Consider the following 17913-nt stretch of genomic DNA (forward strand, 5'->3'; position numbering starts at 1 on the left):
TTTATACAAATACAAATAAATATGGGCAGCACTGCCTGCTGTCATTCAGCAGCACTGGAGACTTGTTTATATTAAATAAGACTCACATTTATTTAGCTTTTCTCTTGTAGCCGCTAGACTGTGTGGATGTGCCTTGCAGGAGAGCCGGGACAGGCTTTTTACAAAATGACTTGAGGAGACAGAGAAGAGTGAGAGGCGACCACCGTGAGGACGAATGAGGAAACAAACAAAACAAACATGGCAGCTTTTTAAACAGGCCCAGAATGATGAGGGAAGTGGCATTTTCTGTTTAACACAGCAGCTGTCAGGAGACTTCCAGGGAGTAAATGGTTTTGCTGGCTGACTACTGCTGTAAAACCTGAATGGAGTTGTGCTGATAGTGATGTCTGTGACTCTAGTGGCTGCTGCCCGTACACTCACCAGAACTAAAAAATATGAGCACATCTCACCTGTACTTGCCTCTCTGCATTGGCTCCCTGTCAAAAGTAGAATTGATTTCAAAGTACTCCTGCTAACATACAAAGCCCTAAATGACCTGGCTCCAAACTACCTTAAGGAACTAATTGTCCCCTACTGCCCCCTAAGACCGCTCCGTTCCCAGAGTGCAGGCCTCCTTGTAATTCCAAGAATATCAAAAACTACAGTAGGAGGCAGAGCCTTTAGCTACCGAGCCCCCCTCCTCTGGAACAATCTCCCTGCCTCCATCCGAGATGCAGACACCCTACCTATATTCAAATCAAGACTAAAGACATTCCTCTTTAGTGCATCCTATAGCCATAAGTAATTGCGTCAACAAACCCATCACCTGCTGGGCCAGCCAGTCAGCAAGCATAACTAGACATAACTGAACACATAAGAAAAAAAAATAAAAGAAAAAAATAAATAAAAAATGTATATCACTGGGCTACAGACAGCGTATGTTGTACCCTGCAACCCTAACAAAGCTTACGACTAAAATCTCCACATGTACCAAACCAGACTAATTGCTAAATGGCAGCATAACTAAACATAACTAATGCTAAACCAAACTAAATGCCAAACCAAACTAAATGCTAAATGCCAGAATAGCTAAACACATCTAAAACACATGTAATACCCCCCTAATCAACATAACTGGGCTACAGACAGCGTATGTTGTACCGTGAAGGAGTGCGGAAGATCCCGGGTACAGCACACGGCGCGTATTGCGACTGTCACCAGCCAACTAAATACTAAATAAAATCCCCATACACCCAGCCAGGCAGCCTCTCTCTCTCTCTCTCTCTCCCTCTCCTTTCTTATCACATTGCTAATGCCTATAATAACCCACTCACTCTGTTCTTTTTCTTTCTCTCCTAATCTAGACTATCTTCGCCATGGGACGCTGCTGTAGTCTCTCTACCCGGTCTACCTGCAGAAACCCTCGACCAATTGCACCCACCGCCACTGCACTGCCGTACACTTACTCTACCTCATACCCTATGCTAGCATTTATATACAATATATATTATTGCCACCATTGCCATGTTTCTCTGTTCCTACTCCCCTTACCCCTGTAATAGTAACCCTATCAGCACAGTGTATATCCACTAAACTGGTCTTGTCTGTATCATGTATTTACCACTGGATGTCTGTATATATATTATGTACATCTACCAAATGCAGGCTATGTACAACACCTGTTGTTTCCCTTCCCCTTCTGCCACACAACCCTCTCCCCTTCCCCCCTTCCTATCTCCACCCGGCCGACCTCAAGCAGATGGGTTCCCCCTTATGTGCCGTGGTTCTGCTTAAGGTTCCTTCCTGACTAACAGGGAGTTTTTTCTTGCCCGTGTTGCCATTGTGCTTGCACTAAGGGGGTTTCAGGCTCTGGGCTCTGTAAAGCGCCTAGAGATAATTGTATTGTTATGGCGCTATATAAATAAAATTGAATTGAATTGAATTGAATTGAATAGTGGCTCCGTATTCACATCTACTCCACACTGAGGGAAATTATCCTTTTCATGTCCATTACTGGACGGAGTTAAAAGGGCCATGTCTCTTTGTTCTGAGAGACGACTCCAAATGGTTTCATCAATGGTCGTTCTAAGTTTGCTGAGGAAACCGTGAAGGAAAGTCAGTGAATGTTGCCTTTATGGCCTGATGTAGAGCACAGTAGTAGGTTCGCGGAAAAGACAGACGCAAACATAAACATTCTCAAACAAAGACAAGAGGTAACACAATGGTCAGCATCTGCTAATGTTTTATTGGAGTTCAACACATGCATGAGTCAAACGGTAGAGAGAAACTTGAGGCAACAGCGAGGGGGCACACACACAAATACACACGCACACACACACACACACACACACACACACACACACACACGCACGCACGCAGATACACACACACAAACACACAGACAGAGACACACCTTCAGTGACGGCTGCGTTGCCAACCACAGCTCTCGCCACCGTCCGACCGTCCATGTGGAGGAGCTCTGTTGCGGTCGGCACGTGCAACACAGTCGCAGTCAAAGAGATCCCTTTATGAAAGTTTAACATGATGACATTCAGCAGCCCAGTTCCTCTTTAACCTCACATAGTTCTTTATGACCATGGCCTGTGCTGGAGCCCCCGTACAGCAGAAGTACAAAAAATACCCACTATTTGTTGAGGTACATGAGCTTCCTAGCTTGACTGAGTTTACCCCCCACCCCCCCCCACCCCAAGAGCAGCGTCCGCTCATTACTGGAACACAAGTGCCCAAGTGCACGTGGAGGCTCTCTCTTCTTAAACCAGATGGCTGTTGCCTGGCGAGTACAAAAAAGGGCTCTGGCAGGTACAGCTGAACAGAACTAGCAGGCGAAGACGAGGGGAATGACAACGCAATCTCAGAGTTCAGACCAGCCAAACAAATACGGTACATGGCCTCAGGTGGACCGAAATGCCATGGGATTTGCTTTTGATGATCATGTCAGGTAAAAGCCAGCACTGACAGCCTGGACGAATTGCATTATTTAGCCAAAACGGGTTGCAAAGATGAAAAACGAAAAGAAACGTGACAACCAACTGCCCACGTATACGGTTTACAAAAGCTCAGAAATTTCCATATTGAAAAGTGACAGGGCCCAGCAAAAGGAAAACATACATACACATACATACTGAAGGACAGTCCATAATAACAATATTCAAAAGTAAAATGCAAATAAATTATTTCTACATTCTCAAATTAAAGACACATTTTACAATATCCCAACCAACTATTTCCTTCTGAGGGAACAACATAAAATGTAAGTTGTTTAGAGTTTCCTGCTTTTAAAATCAACTAACAACAAAAAGTGCAGAAATATGATCAAAAACTGAGTAATATGCACATTCCAGCAAGGGTTATTGAGAACCCTGATTGTGCAGCTAAATAAACCAATTGTCAATAGTGTCAGAATATACCAAGAATGAATGACTGAATGACCAACACCTCAGCAAAACTCAATGAAGAGTTTCTTCAGTAAATATACCAAGGAATCTGCCTGATGCACTCAAGAGTCTGAGACACGTCCAAAGCTGCAGAATCACAATCTAAGTGACTTCCGGTGTTCGATGACATGGTTCTCTGGACCATTTCCACAAACCAAAACAGCCAAATAAGCCACCTAGACGACACAAGCCTCCCCGTTTTGAAAGGATTCCCAGCAGAGATGCCTGAATAATAACGAGTGACTCATACCAAATCACAAAAATTACAACAGGTTCATAAGCAGCAACTCAACCGGATTTAAAAGTGTAGAATATCTGGAAATACCAACACACCAATTGGTCTTCTGAACATTCAAATAGCCAACTACGTTACATAGCATGGTTTGGTCCATTTGTTCTGTTACACTCAACTCATTGCACATGGGCAAGGAACTGTTGGAGCTGTAGATCCTTAATGGTTAGCCACTTAGACCTTCCAAAGTATTTGACATATTTTACAGTGTACAGGTGTGGGAGTCCAAGTCCAATTATGACCCCCTACACGACTTCAGCTTACAGCATTTCAGCTGCTTCTCGGCACCAAATAATGCAACTTCCTCATGCTAGCAATACATGCTATTCCCTTAGCGTTATACTCCATTGTTCCAGCACTCTCATTTCAATAAATATAATTGTCTCAGTGCACAGCATTCTGTACCACACAAAACCCCTGGTAAGGTCTCCATTAAAGTATACTGATCATGTTTTTCCTACGTTATGCAACTCAAAAAACGATTGTGCATTGATTAACTCATAGATGTCTTAGGTGAGGTCATTAAAACAGCTTTACCTTAAATATCCCGTATGTACATACTACGACATGTAGAGGGGTTACCTAGGCAACTCATGCATATACGTGTCTCTCTCCCTCTCCTCTTGTCCCTTATTATTAGCTGCTTCTGTGAGGTAATGTAGTCACATGGAGCCATTCCATGACATCTAAACAGAATAACTTCTGTATCAAAAGAAGAGGGAGGGACAACAACAACAACAACAACAACAACAAAAACAACCTTGATCTCCCTTTGCTCCTGCAATGGTATTCCCTTATTTTGTCAGACGACAGAATGACACATTTTGTTTTCCAGTTACAACTACAGATACCATCACCAACCATTGATCCTATTCAAAAACAGCTGGAAGGGTGAAAATCAAAATGATGAAAGGTTTCTACAAATCACAGACCAACACAGCAACCAGTTTCTTACAAAGCTATACTAGAAGGGGTTTACTGATGTTACAAACTGCGGAACAACTATGTCAATGGAAAAGGGGAAACTCAACCATGGGATTAAATGAGTACAACAACCCCTAACACAAACCTCATATATAATTCCCCTCATTCTCTGTGTGGGGAGTAAGAGTGCAGTGACTGATGAAGCCATAAAGGCATGCACAGGAGATGTGGCCAACATGGTCAGCTGGTGGTTGAAGCCACTTCCATTTCAAAAGACATACAATGGACTGTATGACAGCCTCTGTCAAGTGTACCTTGAAGCAATATTCAATGAAATAATGGTGCATAATCCCTTTTTAAAGACAGCTACTGTAAATGCGGCTAAAATGCAGATAAAAGTACAGGTGTATGCCCTTTGGAAAAAATAAAAAATAAACGCATATAATTATGCCGAACCGACTTGAAGTGGTCTAATTTTCTTGTTGAGTAACCTTGTTAACCTAACTGTGTTGTAATAACAGAACATGACATTTTTTTTTTATAAACTGGGATGAAAATACAGAATTTCATTGCGCTACTACAGATAAATGAAGGTGTGCATCTTTAAATTTCATGGTTACACTCATTTACTCCCCTTTTCAGAAATATCCCACTGCAGGTTTAAAAGGAGCCAAGTGACATCATCTTTGATGGAGGCTGAGAAATGTGTTCAAGTCAAATACTGCTTCAAGGACAAATGAAAAATAAAAACGGCTCTGCTACAATAAGGTCTGTAAAACTCTCAACATCACGTGGAACCTTGTTCCACTTGCATTTCGCAGGCATCAATCAACGGGAGATCAATGGAGCATCTTTGAAACCGTATGGAAAAAAACAACCTTGGTATGAAAATGTCTGTGGGTTCCCTTCATGGTAAAGTAGCCAAAAGTAGTCCAATAACCGGTAGTGTGAGTGGAGGCAGCAGCAGGGATGGTCAACTTGTGGATAGTGGGGGGTAGCACATGGAGTCAGCGAGAGGGTGGAGGCCTGTGGGGTGGGATGGTGGTATATTGGAGCAAGACCTAACGCTATGTCGACCGGGTTTGCCGAGCGGCGCTGGGGGCCGAGGGGAGGAGCGGCGGAGGGGCGTCTACATGGTAAACAGGGCGTCCGCCGGCCGCTCGGCTTTCTTGCCGGCACTTGGGGTGGAGCTCGCCACCGAGGGGAGGTCGCCACCAGGGGGAGACGGTAAGGTGGGCACCATCTCCGCTGCCTTGGCCCGCTCCTCCAGGAACTTGTCAAACTCTGTGGAGATGGGTCGGTGGATCAGATTAGCAGTTACAGCACAGAAGAGTGTGTTCAGTGAGGGTGCTCAAAACATTGCAAAAGGAAATGTCACTTTCTTAGTTTTTTTTTTTTTTCATGTGAAGTCTTTCTGTGTCTGCGTCAAAGTAATCTCCTTACTGGTTAAATAACATTCCATGAGATACAAAATCTTATGACAGATGCAAATTATGGAAAGCCCTAGTTTAGACTAGATTTACTCTCAGAAGTCCAAGTTCAACCAAAAAGGGGAGAATTGTGCTAAATAATTACCTTCACTGGTCACACCTTCCTCAGCTTCGTCTCCTCTCTTCAGACAGGCACAGGCAAAAGAAAAAGAGAATATTACAATCAAAACGCACACACACGAGTCCCACTGTAGTGGGCAATGTGAATCTCATCAGATGTTCACACACCAAAGACAGATGCAGAACTCAGAGAGGGAAACACGATGAGATCCAAATTACACCAAACACACCCCAGAATCCCACTTTGGCTCTTGACACTTCAAACTTCAACAGTCCGAATTAAGTAGAAACTGCTAGTTCCCATATCTATGGATTTGTACAGAGCATACCTGTTCCCATTTCTCACTGATACTACTGAGATTCATTTTCAAAACTTCACACAACATTGCCCAAAAAGAATGCGGAAATTAAGGCCATAACCAGATTATAAAAGAGGATTAGGCAGTCAAGCAAGTTTTCTTCTTCAGTCTAGTCTTCAAAGTCTCTTTCTCCTCTCCTCAGATGGCTGGCGTACATTTCAGGCTCCGACAGTTAAATACTTCTTTGTCTCACTATTTGGCAAGATCATGTTAGTTGTTAAGAGCAGCAAACTGAGTTCTGTGTCAGGATTATATGCACTACACTGGATTAGAGCAAATCTACAGCGCTGTAAGTAGGTCAGTATAGAGAAGCACCATTTTGACAGCAGTTAATCTAAGACCAAGTTAGGGCCTTGGCCGAGGAACTACATGCATCCGATCTCTGCAGCAATTACCACCTTATCTTAGGCCTATGTTACTAGCCTACATGAGAGCAGATTGTTATACTATTGCAAAAAGGAAAAGGAGACCATTCCGGAAGAACCATCCACCGTGCATATTAATTAACTGCCCCGAAATCCACTTAGTGCCAATTAGTGAGTGGGAGACAGACAGAACACCTGATTTAATGAGAGTATTAAATGAGAGATCTGGGGAAAACCAGGTTAATTGGGAGGGCTTGGTGAATATGATGCCAAAAAGGGGAAGATAAGGGGAAATGGAAAATGTGTTACAAACAGGAGAGAAAGAAAAACAAAAATCAACGGAAATAATTCTCACCACGTCGGTACAGAGCCACTCCTCTATGTCATCCATGACAGAGGACTGTGCAACCTGTGGAGCAAAGCCACGCACACACACACAGGCGCGCACGTGGCCCCGGGCACCACACAACAACAGCCCCCCGAAAAACAAGGGAAAACAAAACAAAAACAAAAACAAAAACAAATCGCAAAATCAATTTTAAAACATACATTTTGAGATACTGACGGATATAATGACCCATGGTAAATACACACACACACAAACTCAAAAGGATGTTTTTCAATGCTTCATGCAGAACTGACCATGGTGGCAACAAAATAGAGGAAAAGATGTTTGTGAAATTTGTTCTGGAGAAAAGAACCAAAATAACAACACAAAAACCCAAAGATTACTGGCCATGCTTGGATGAGGGAACATGCAGCTTCTCAGGTGAAATGCAGGTATTAGACCACACACACTCATCACCACCACCTTTTAGCTACTAAAGCTTGACCTGTCTACTGCTTAAACCTAAGGCAAAACCACTACAGAGCATATAAAGCCCTTCTGCCATGCAGTCAATCAGCAAGAGTGAGCCAATGCAGAAGACAGCATTCATAAGGCTTTGGGTGACTATTACAGAGGGAGTCCAGCAACCAGCAGTGGATTTTCATCAGAATTCCATGCCGGCACTTTGCACGCCAGAGAAATGAATTTACCTTTTTCATATTTCATACATGCGTGGCAAATGCCCTGTGAGCTCCAACAAACAGCATTTCCTGACTACTGTTCCTAATAGACACCATTTGAACTTCTTTGCTAGAGACTGGGTTCTGTCATCAGCCCATTAGCATCCAGGCAGCAGAGATAAAGCAGAAACTACCAGAGCATGCAGTCTCAGGATCAGTGCAAAACAACTGCACCAGCCACTTGCATTCAATCAAGCCCGCCTCTGGAAGCTGCTCTAAGTGGGTACAATCAGTGTAGCACCTCGGCTGCTGCACACTGATCAGGGCACAGTGCTACCGGCACGGCTGCTAACGGCGCAATTGCAGCCCAGCGCATCTGATTGAATACAGGCTCAAAGCACACAGCACACCCATGGTAGGCACTCACATACAGTGCGCACACACACGCACGCACGCACACGCGCACACGCACGCACGCACGCACGCACGCACTCTTTTAGCACAAAAAGGGAAACAGATTTTCCCCAGCATATGTGAGTGCACTCACCCCGGCCTGCGTCTGTTGTCTAACCTCCAGAGTGGGGGGCGGCTCGTCGGCGGCCTGGGGGTCTTCAAACGGCGGGCTGGTCGGGAGAACAACATCCGGTTAAAAGAGAGCACACACACACACACACACACACACACACACACACACACACACACACACACACACACACACCAGTCAACATCCTGCACTCATCGGCCCCCAAAGCTATAACGCATTAATTAGCAGGGATGGATCTGCAGCTTGAAATGAAGCCAGTTTCATTCTGACACTCAGATACATACGAGTTCCCATGACCCCGAAATGGAGGAATTGTCTGCGGGGAAGTGAAAACACGAGTGCACTGCTATGGTAGTTGTTGTTGTGGCAGTAAGCGTGTATGAAAGTTGTAGACTGTGATGGGAGCAGGAGGATGCATGCTGGCTGGGTGGAGGTGGTACTGGCAAGTCTGCACCACCTGCTGGCTAAGAAAAAATTATCTCCACTGGATTCACATGCAGCCAACTGCCTGGATCATAATCATACACCTTTACAGGATCAGGGAGAACTGAGACACTATGGTGTGGCATTAACCATGCAAGTATTAGGCTATGGTTATGGCTAAGGCTATGGTGGGAAGGCAACCTGAGTCGGGGGCAGAGGAGAAAAAGAAAACTAAATGCGGGATGCCGATCTTGCATCTCTTGAACGTATGTTTGAACTTGTTCACTCTTAAGATACTGAAACATTAGCCTACACAATACATGCATACCAGGCAAGAAACATCCAGGTTTAGTTATTGATAGAAACCTAAAGATCTTGAAGGCTAGATTCTCGTCTAGGGGGCAAAAAAACGCATTTAAGTTAGTGAGTGTGTGGTTTATTCTAAGATTTATTGACACATCGACCTACCGTCCACTGAAAGGATAGTCCACAAATCAGTCTGGTTCAGGTGTAACTTACACATCAGTCATTCCTAGTATAGCTATACCTGTTGCACTCCTTTTCTCAACCAAGACACAGCTGCATTTCGTTTAGTGCAACATTTGGTGGACATTCTTTAGTACGATCAGGTTCATACCACTTCAACTAGTCTACGTCCTAGACATACACAGCAAAAATGGTCCTCTCATTTATCATCTTGGTAAAAGGTCAAAATATGAGAACATAGCCTATACCAAATATCTTAAAGTGACGATACACAACCAATCAATGCATCATCACACACCATTAAAGCAATTCTACTTAGGGAAAAAGCCATCTGCTAAACTTGCACATAACTAGAGCCAGAGACACGCCAGCGACACAGCGGCGACGGAGGCCAGCTGTAGTCTCTGGGCCAAAAAGATGCACTTGAACACACAGCCGACACAGCCAAAGGCCAACTAGCATGTGCGTTCTGTGATCTTATTTACAGCTGTGTTTGAGTGCAAAGGCGAGTTACAGTTACTTTGAGCATCTGCATTCATAAACAGGAACACCATAAACACTCTAAACCGACACATTTGTTTTTGAGACGCTCTGCGTCATTTCTTGTTTACCAGTCATTTAGTCTTGTAGAGTGTACTTTTTAACCGTCGACCTGGTATGTCACGGGCTATAGAGTGCCATTCTGGGTTTCTCTCAGCCCATTCATTCAGAGATTACTGTTATCCTTTGCGGAATACCACCTTGTTGTAATGATGAGTTCTGATTTAACTACGTATAGGGTAACTGGACACCATCATTTAAAAGGATTTAAAAAGGATTTAAATTGCAAACAACAAGAGGAGGACAGGGAGAGCAAAAGGAAGGGAGTTGTTACTTCTTGCGCTGCTCAGGCGCAGCGCCAGTCCTGGTCTGGGCAAACATGTCAAAGTCGTCCTGCGGTTGGATGAGGGCACTGAGCGTGCCACTCACACTGTCTCCACCCACATCTGGAGAGAGAGAGAGAGAGAGAGAGAGAGATTAGCTAGCCGAAGGTTCCTGATACCAAGTGCCTCACTCTACCGCAAGCAATGGTTTGTTGCAGGTCTATCATGATTTTTTTATGGCGAACACACACTGCACTTTGGCATCCTGAATATTATCCAGACCTTACTCATGTCTGCTCTAGTGTTTACAGATCTATTGGACATCTGCGATGCTCTGGAGGCAGTGGCCAAACTATCACAGGAGCCTCTGCTTTCTCATCCAGGACTCAAAAGACATTAACTGGTATGGGGGCAGGGGGTGGAGGAAGAGGTGGTCAGACTCACCTAGCGTTGCCAGCTTTGAAGCAAGGGAGGCTGGGGAGGCGGAGCGGACAGGGGCCACCGAGGCGGGCAGGCTGGTAGGCAGGCTGGCAGGCAGGCTGGCGGGAATGCTGGAGGGCAGGCTGGAGGGCGGCGTGGCGCTGACCATGGGGGTAACCACAGCAGGAGAGCCAGGGCCCAGGTCTATGAGGTTGTCCTCTGTGGCCTCACTGAGAACCTAGGGAGGTGCGCACGCAAGATCTGCATTTAGGTGTGACGACTTGATGCTGGCAGACATTTGATTGGGTGTCCATTTCAGAGAAGATGCTGGTCGTTCTACACTCTTCATATACTGGAAGAGATTTACCTTTCATCCAATTAAAAATATAAAGCTTAAAAAAGAAACAGACGGGGAGATGACGCATATTGACAAATTAAGATCAAACTTTTTTTCTTTTCTTTTGGTGTTGGGTGGGGTGGGGTGGGGTGGGGGTACCTACAGTCCTTGCCTCTCAAAACACCCAAATAAAAAGTCAGAGCTTGAAATAAACAACAAAAAATTATTAACTACAACATTTGGCCTCACTTAAAAAAGGACCTAACATATTTTGGTAAGATGTGTGCCTCTTCTTTTCCTTACAAACAACAAAAAAGATGCAGCTAAATGTCGCTTCGCTCGGGAAAAGATACTCGATCACTTTCCGGATGGCAGTGAAGCAGCAGAAGGCCAACCTTCAAAAAGAGCTTTGGTCTTCTGTGGGTGTTTTTCTTTTTCCTTCATCCTTTTTTGCTCCGGAGAAAATAAGCTCTCCAGCCAAGGACCTTCTGCAGGCCCTTTTGTAGTTGGGTTATCTCTGTGTTTACAGCACATATGGCAGCCTATACTTTCAGTCCACAAGAAGAATGTGAACATACAAAAGAACTTCATATAAACTGAAGGGGTGGGGGGGGGGGCTGTAATTTGCCTGGCCGCTAACACACACACACAGACAAAAATACCATACATTTCCTAAATGTCCAGAAAGGCCCATCTGTGGTGCAATTCTGGATGAGTGCTCAATGCAGGCATGTACTTAGGGATGGTGTCTGCTGTTAAATTTGGCAGAGGGGAAACCCCTCAGCCAAATGTGAGAGCAGAGGAGGTGAACAACGGCGACCAAATGTGCGAGCAGGCTAGACCGGGACTGAGGGAGCAGGTTCACTGGAGTGCACGAGCCTGAGCTCGTTAAGGCTCCTTCATGCCTGCCGTTTCCAGTCGCTCATTTTAAAGCTGTTCGTAGAACAGCTGAGCCTCACCACTAAGTGTCTTGTGGGGGGGTTTTAGAGAACAAGGAGCAACGAGGTGAAACTAGCAACAGTGCTTCAGTTAGCTGCTACACATTCAGTTGGGTGGAGAATGAGGTGATGGAGGTGGAGAACAAGAGAGGGGTAACAGAGGGATGGGGCAACATGGGGGGTGTGGGGGGGGTGTTAGGATCTCAGGCAGCATGATAACATTAAAGGTGCAGGAGGTTGGACAAGGAGGGGGTGGAGGAGACAGGACCAGACGTCGGCCTCACATAGCCATACACATGGGGTGGGGGGGTTCATGGTCAAAACATGCTGTATGGAGACGGGGCGAGGCCTGGGTGGTGTGTCCATACGCCAGTCAGTCATGTTTCGACATCGCCCTGACACTCCGCTCATGTCAAAGCATACACTGCTGCCGGTGACGCTCATACTTGCCTGCCTCAGCTAGCAATAAAGAAACACAAATGACAAGAAAAACAAAATGAAAACAAATCGAAAAACACAGAAGGGAAGAAAAAAAAAAAGGATACAAAAAAAAAAGAAAGACTATGAATATTCACAGCATGCCTAGGGGAAGCCCTGTACGTGGCACGGACATTAACTTCACAATGCTGACATCCAAAAGGCAACAGTCATGAGAGGATACTCAAAAGTCGTCATGATGGGCGTGAGGAGGGCTGACAGCAAAGAAACAGTGAACCCATGGCATTGGATGCTGCTCCCCTAAAGCCCGTGCACTGACTTACATGACCATGAGCTGACAGACAACAGATAGAAGGAAGTGATGCTGGAGTGGTTCTATGGCTCCCCTTCGAGAGCCACAGGACTAAAGAAACTCCCACTTACTCCGTTGTTGATTCCCTGGGCCGACCGGCCTGACCGGAACCGCTCATATCTGACACAGAAGACACAACAAAAACATTAGTTAGACATAAATTGTACAATACAGTATATTTTTGAACTTGTAAACTCATATGTCCCCATTTACATCGCTTTCTTAATATTACAGTCACGACTACACAAAGCATGCATCTACTTTAGTTTAAATATAACCATGACAAACTGCAGACACATGCTGACATGATTCTAAAGTGCTGTTTAAATGCACTTGTCTGTGTGTATGTATGTTCTTGTCTTCCAGGCAGGGCTGCTACCTTTCGTATCTGAGGAAGATGTTGTTGAGGTCGTCGTTGACGTGCAGCAGCTCTTCGGTCACCTCCTCATTGGCCACGCGCGAGATGAGCTCCACGATCCTCTGTTGCATGGCCCTGCATGTGCGGTTCAGCTCCTGACAAAGCACAGACAGACAGACAGACAGACAGACAGACAGACAGACAGACAGACAGACAGACAGACAGACAGACAGACAGACAGACAGACAGACAGACAGACAGAGAGAACATAAGACTCTGTCCAACTCATAAGGTATAAGAACTGAATTACCCCCCCCCCCCCCATCTCTCCAGCTGTTATTACTATGATACAGTATAATCGTGTTATAGACAATAAGTACCTTCACAACCTTATCCCGTTACATATATTATTATTATTTGTATTGTTATAAAACTGACTTCAGCCAAAGCATTATTAGACTGGCTAGTGCATCGGTGGCTTATGGCAGCAGTGTTGCTCCCTCTTGTGGATAAAACAGGGGATTGCAGACAGCATTCTTCTGATTAAAGAGCTCTTCTTAATCTTTACTAGATCCGATTGCTTAAAAGCAAGATGGCTACTACAACCCAGGTTAAACCCATCTACACCTCTGTTCATCTGATGAATGCTTTAGTACAGGCAAGAAGACGACAAGTAGGTCAACATTTACGCTTCGTTTCATTTCATTTCATCTGAGTGTCACCTGCAGAAGCTCGTGGTCAGAGGGGTCTTCCTGTCCCGGCACCATCTCAGTCAGCATCTCCGACATCACCTTAATGTTCCCGCGCACGATGTCCAGCTCACTGCGCAGCCGACAAATCTGCAGGGGATGAACACAACCAGGGTTGAAGCCCAGACTCTGTGTACTTTACCATGTCGAGCATGTCTCAGACACTGGCAGGACAAATTGCATAATCTATTTTTAATGGCATATCTCAATCACTCAATCGCTGATTAAAATCCTCTTTCATTACAGGAGGAGTCCAGCAATTACAATAGGTTTCAGAAAGCAGGCAACACAACATGATGGAATCAAATACTCTTCATTAAAAAGATGATTACAGCCTACACAGAATCCTTCTCATGTAAAGCATGCCATTACACACAGGTAACACAATAGCACAGATTATCTGATCCTCATCCCACCTTCCACACAGAGGTTTCCTGACAGACGTGGGTGTACCTGTTCGGCGTTGGGGTTGATGGGTCCGGCCACGGCGAGGTTGGGGGGGATCTGTGGGGCGGATTGTGCCGGCGGGGGGGCGCTGAAGGGGGGAGCGGTGCCAGTGACTGGCTGAGGTTTGGGCTGCGGAGGGCTGCTGTACTTCTGCAGTAATTGGTCCCCCTCAGGTGCAGTCAGAGGCTTTTGAAGGACGGGACAAATGAGGGGAACGGCACAACCTCTGTGATTTATACTGGCGCCCGGGCTATTTCGCCACAAAAACTCATTACAACTTTGCAGCATTTGTCAGCAAAAAAGGCTGCGTTACATGTTTATTATTTGTATTTTTTTAACAAAGTGCTTTTGCTTGAACAATTGTTTTTTCTTAAAATATGCAAGACATCAAATAAATTACTGTCAATATACTACTGCATTTCTGAGTGGCTTTCATTATAAACAGCACAGAAGTTATGTCCAACAATATGCAAGTCTGAAGTTTCGTGACAACAGCTAGTCTTGTTATGAGGCTACGATGAAGCATGACGTCCTACCCGCACTGGTGTGTGGATGGGAGACAGGGACTCCATCTCTGACATGGGGAACTCTATGCCTTTCCTCTTCAGCTCCTCATAGACGTGGACCACGCCTGTCAGGTCAGGACTACTCCTGAACGCATCTGCCCAAGCCTGTGGCACAGAACGGACCAGCAAATAAGCAACGAAAGGAAGTGGCTACAACAAGACAGGAAGTGGCTAGAACGCTCCTGGAAGCAGCCTTGTAACTATAAACCAAGGGAGTTGTCTTTCACACATCATGTTATAAAAGGTCATATCGCCATGTGATTACATAGCATTTACTAGGTAACCTTTCACAAATCACTTACCAAGTGAGCCTAAATTACAGGCACTGCACAAAAGAAGTGCAATGGCCAAGACTGTATTGGCGCCTTCCATGTTTTCAGCAACAGCAATGACGGAGGCAAGATAAGCAATACCAGCAAAGTCTCTTCTATGAGCCTGTAGGGCCTTGGCCGTCCTTGAGTGACTACCTAAGCATCAGGCATCAGATGCAGCCGATTTGAGCGCACCTGAGCCTGTGCCCCAGGTAAGTCGAGCAGCAGCAGGTAACCTGAGCTCACTGTGGCCGTGGTAGGCAGACCTGCCCAGGGCACAGAGACGTTCACAGTCCCCTAGGCTACAGGGGCCTCGGGTGACAAACAAGCAGCCAATCCAAATGGATGCTCTCACTGCTACTCTTCTAACGCTTCCTTTCTTTCACTGACCCAGAATCCAAACCTATAGTAGCCATTGGTGGCTCATTAAGAGACAAGCTGCCAACTGGCAATCTATACTGTTACAAGCAGATGCATGAGTGATGGAGTACCTGAACGAGAGCGAGCACTTTGTCTTGCACAATGGTAGGAGGGTTGTTTTTAGGTGAAATAATTTTCACGAGGACACCATCAATGAAGTCACGTGTTGTGACAAGGGCATGGAAACGATAACCACAGTTCTTGACACATGTCTCAAGGACCTGCCAAAAAAAAAGGAAAATGACACATTAAGAAAATGCAACGCTTTGGGGCTCTGTTCTTATGAGTCCTTAAAATGATAGTGATACTATAAAATTCAGTCTCAATGAAATATTACCCAAAACCACTTGTGTTGTGCAGGGGCCAAACTGGACATTATTATGTGAATACAAACATATGACTATCCTTTGTATGAAAAATGCTAAACATAGAAAAAATTATGATTTTCCCCATTATGAACATACCGTTAAGGTCAGCATCACCTCTCTGTAGTTTTTGTTCCCATTCAGCCTCTTTTTAACAGCCCTCATGGCATCCTTTGGGCTGCAAAACCACAAGGAAATATCAAAACCAGACAGAATAAGTTATCTTGCATGAGTAAATGTTTATCATGCAGCCAGGAGACCAAGCAATGGTGTGAAGGATACCTTTGTTCTTAGTTTTTATGGAATCCACTCTTATCAAGGTAGCTTTAGCACAAGAATAAAGGGCAACTAACCCAGACAAATAAAACCAATATTATATGACCAAAATAGGATAAGTTCGTCTTCATTTCATTTGCTGTTCCAATCGTGTTACTCACCCGTCCTCTGTTTCATTGATGATGTCACATATTTCCATGTTCAGTGTCCAATCCTCACTCTGAAGAGACCCGTCCGTGGCCTTTTCTGTCATGAAAAGACAACACAATTCATGGCTTTTAGGACTGGTCAAGGTTTTGCCATGAGTCATTTGCACAATATTTACACAACCTTTCGTTCAAGGTGAAGGAAAGATAAAATACCTTCGCCAGCTCAGGCACCAGGCAGAAAGAGCTATTATGCCAACAACTAGTAACATAAGCGTTACAGTGTTTATTATAGCTTCGTAGCCAGATGGGCACCATTGGCACTTATTCCTACGTGTAACGTTAGTCATGACAATCTAGTTGAAGACAGAATCATTGGGTTTAAATCTAGCGGTGAAATATCAACGCATCGCGTTAAACATCAATCGTAACAACAAGTTAGCATTTCACAAGGATGAGCTAAACATTCTACACCACGTACAGCTGGAGAAACGTACGCGTATCCTCCTTTGTCATCAAACACCAGCCTATTTGGTCTGCATACATTTCATAAATAACGTCAACACGCCAAGAGTTGGCGCATGTAAGACTGCGATCACTGATATTAGCCAATTGCTAATGTTAGCAGGCAAACATGAGCTGGCAAATATTTTATCGTTGGCAAGCTAGTGAGCTATCTGGCTTGCTGTTAGGTCTTTCACTGGCACCTTCGTTTAGCCTAACTTGCTGGGTTGCTTACATGCAAGCGTCAAAATGTATTTCTTTCAACATCAAGCCGAACAATGCATACATGTACTTATCCACATGGAACCAAAATTGTATAGCCTCAGTGGCGACGGAAACATAATGTTAACGTTAAATAGACATAGCTGGATTGCTAACCAGCTAGCTAGCTAAGCTAGTGTCAGTTAAGGGTATCTGGGCAGCTCAACAAGCTAATTAAGTGCTGGACCTTTAGATAGCAAAAAAGCACATTGGTTATGTAACACCGTGCCATTACAGTGGGATTTAATTTAAATGGTGTATAACAAAAACATACCAATACACTGGCCCACCGGAGTGCTATATGGGTTTCCCAGTAAGAACTCCATCTTGACAACAAACCAACTCACGGTCCAGAATGAAGAAAACAGTAGGGCCACGCCCCTATGAGACCTTGATTGGATAGAATTTTGTGAAATTCGCCACGATTAGGTTGTTCTTATGTCAATCACGACTAACACCGGTGGATAATATCACAACTACTCCCCCCCCACCCCTCAAATGCAGTGTATGTGGCCCACTTAGATGAAGTGACAGGAAGGCATATTTTACATTGAAAATACAGGTCGTTTATCTTTTATTTTTTGGATATATCACTCTGGGTGTGTTATCATTTCTGATAAGATACCATTTTATTGCATTTCATTTTGGACACACCTCTTTACAAAATGTTGCACTCCCTTACTCCCCTTTAAACGTGTCTGGGAGTGCAAATTAACATTGAAAAGCAAAGTTAATATTTGTCTTAAGAGAACCCCTTTCAGTAGTCTTAAACAAACA

General features: G+C 44.6%; 1 protein-coding gene across 3 annotated transcripts; it reads right to left on the reverse strand.

Moving 5' to 3' along the window:
- Window positions 1-2204: 2204 nt before the first annotated feature.
- On the reverse strand, window positions 2205-17520 carry tom1l2 (target of myb1 like 2 membrane trafficking protein). Of its 3 annotated transcripts, XM_031560762.1 has the most exons (16): window positions 17411-17520; window positions 16387-16471; window positions 16049-16127; window positions 15656-15805; window positions 14824-14958; window positions 14294-14473; window positions 13814-13930; window positions 13113-13246; window positions 12805-12853; window positions 12394-12402; window positions 10693-10906; window positions 10260-10371; window positions 8480-8555; window positions 7280-7333; window positions 6226-6262; window positions 2205-5934 (listed from the first exon to the last, which is right to left on the reverse strand). In XM_031560762.1, the coding sequence occupies exons 1-16, from the start codon at window positions 17460-17462 to the stop codon at window positions 5780-5782; spliced, it is 1638 nt and encodes a 545-aa protein (XP_031416622.1). In that variant the 5' UTR covers window positions 17463-17520; the 3' UTR covers window positions 2205-5779. The 3 variants fall into 3 exon arrangements, with proteins under 3 accessions (XP_031416622.1, XP_012670067.2, XP_031416623.1); XM_012814613.2 differs by lacking the exon at window positions 12394-12402; XM_031560763.1 differs by lacking the exon at window positions 7280-7333.
- Between the last annotated feature and the right edge of the window lie 393 nt (window positions 17521-17913).

Source organism: Clupea harengus, chromosome 23 (assembly GCF_900700415.2).
Source record: "Clupea harengus chromosome 23, Ch_v2.0.2, whole genome shotgun sequence".
NCBI classification, from domain to species: Eukaryota; Metazoa; Chordata; class Actinopteri; order Clupeiformes; family Clupeidae; genus Clupea; species Clupea harengus.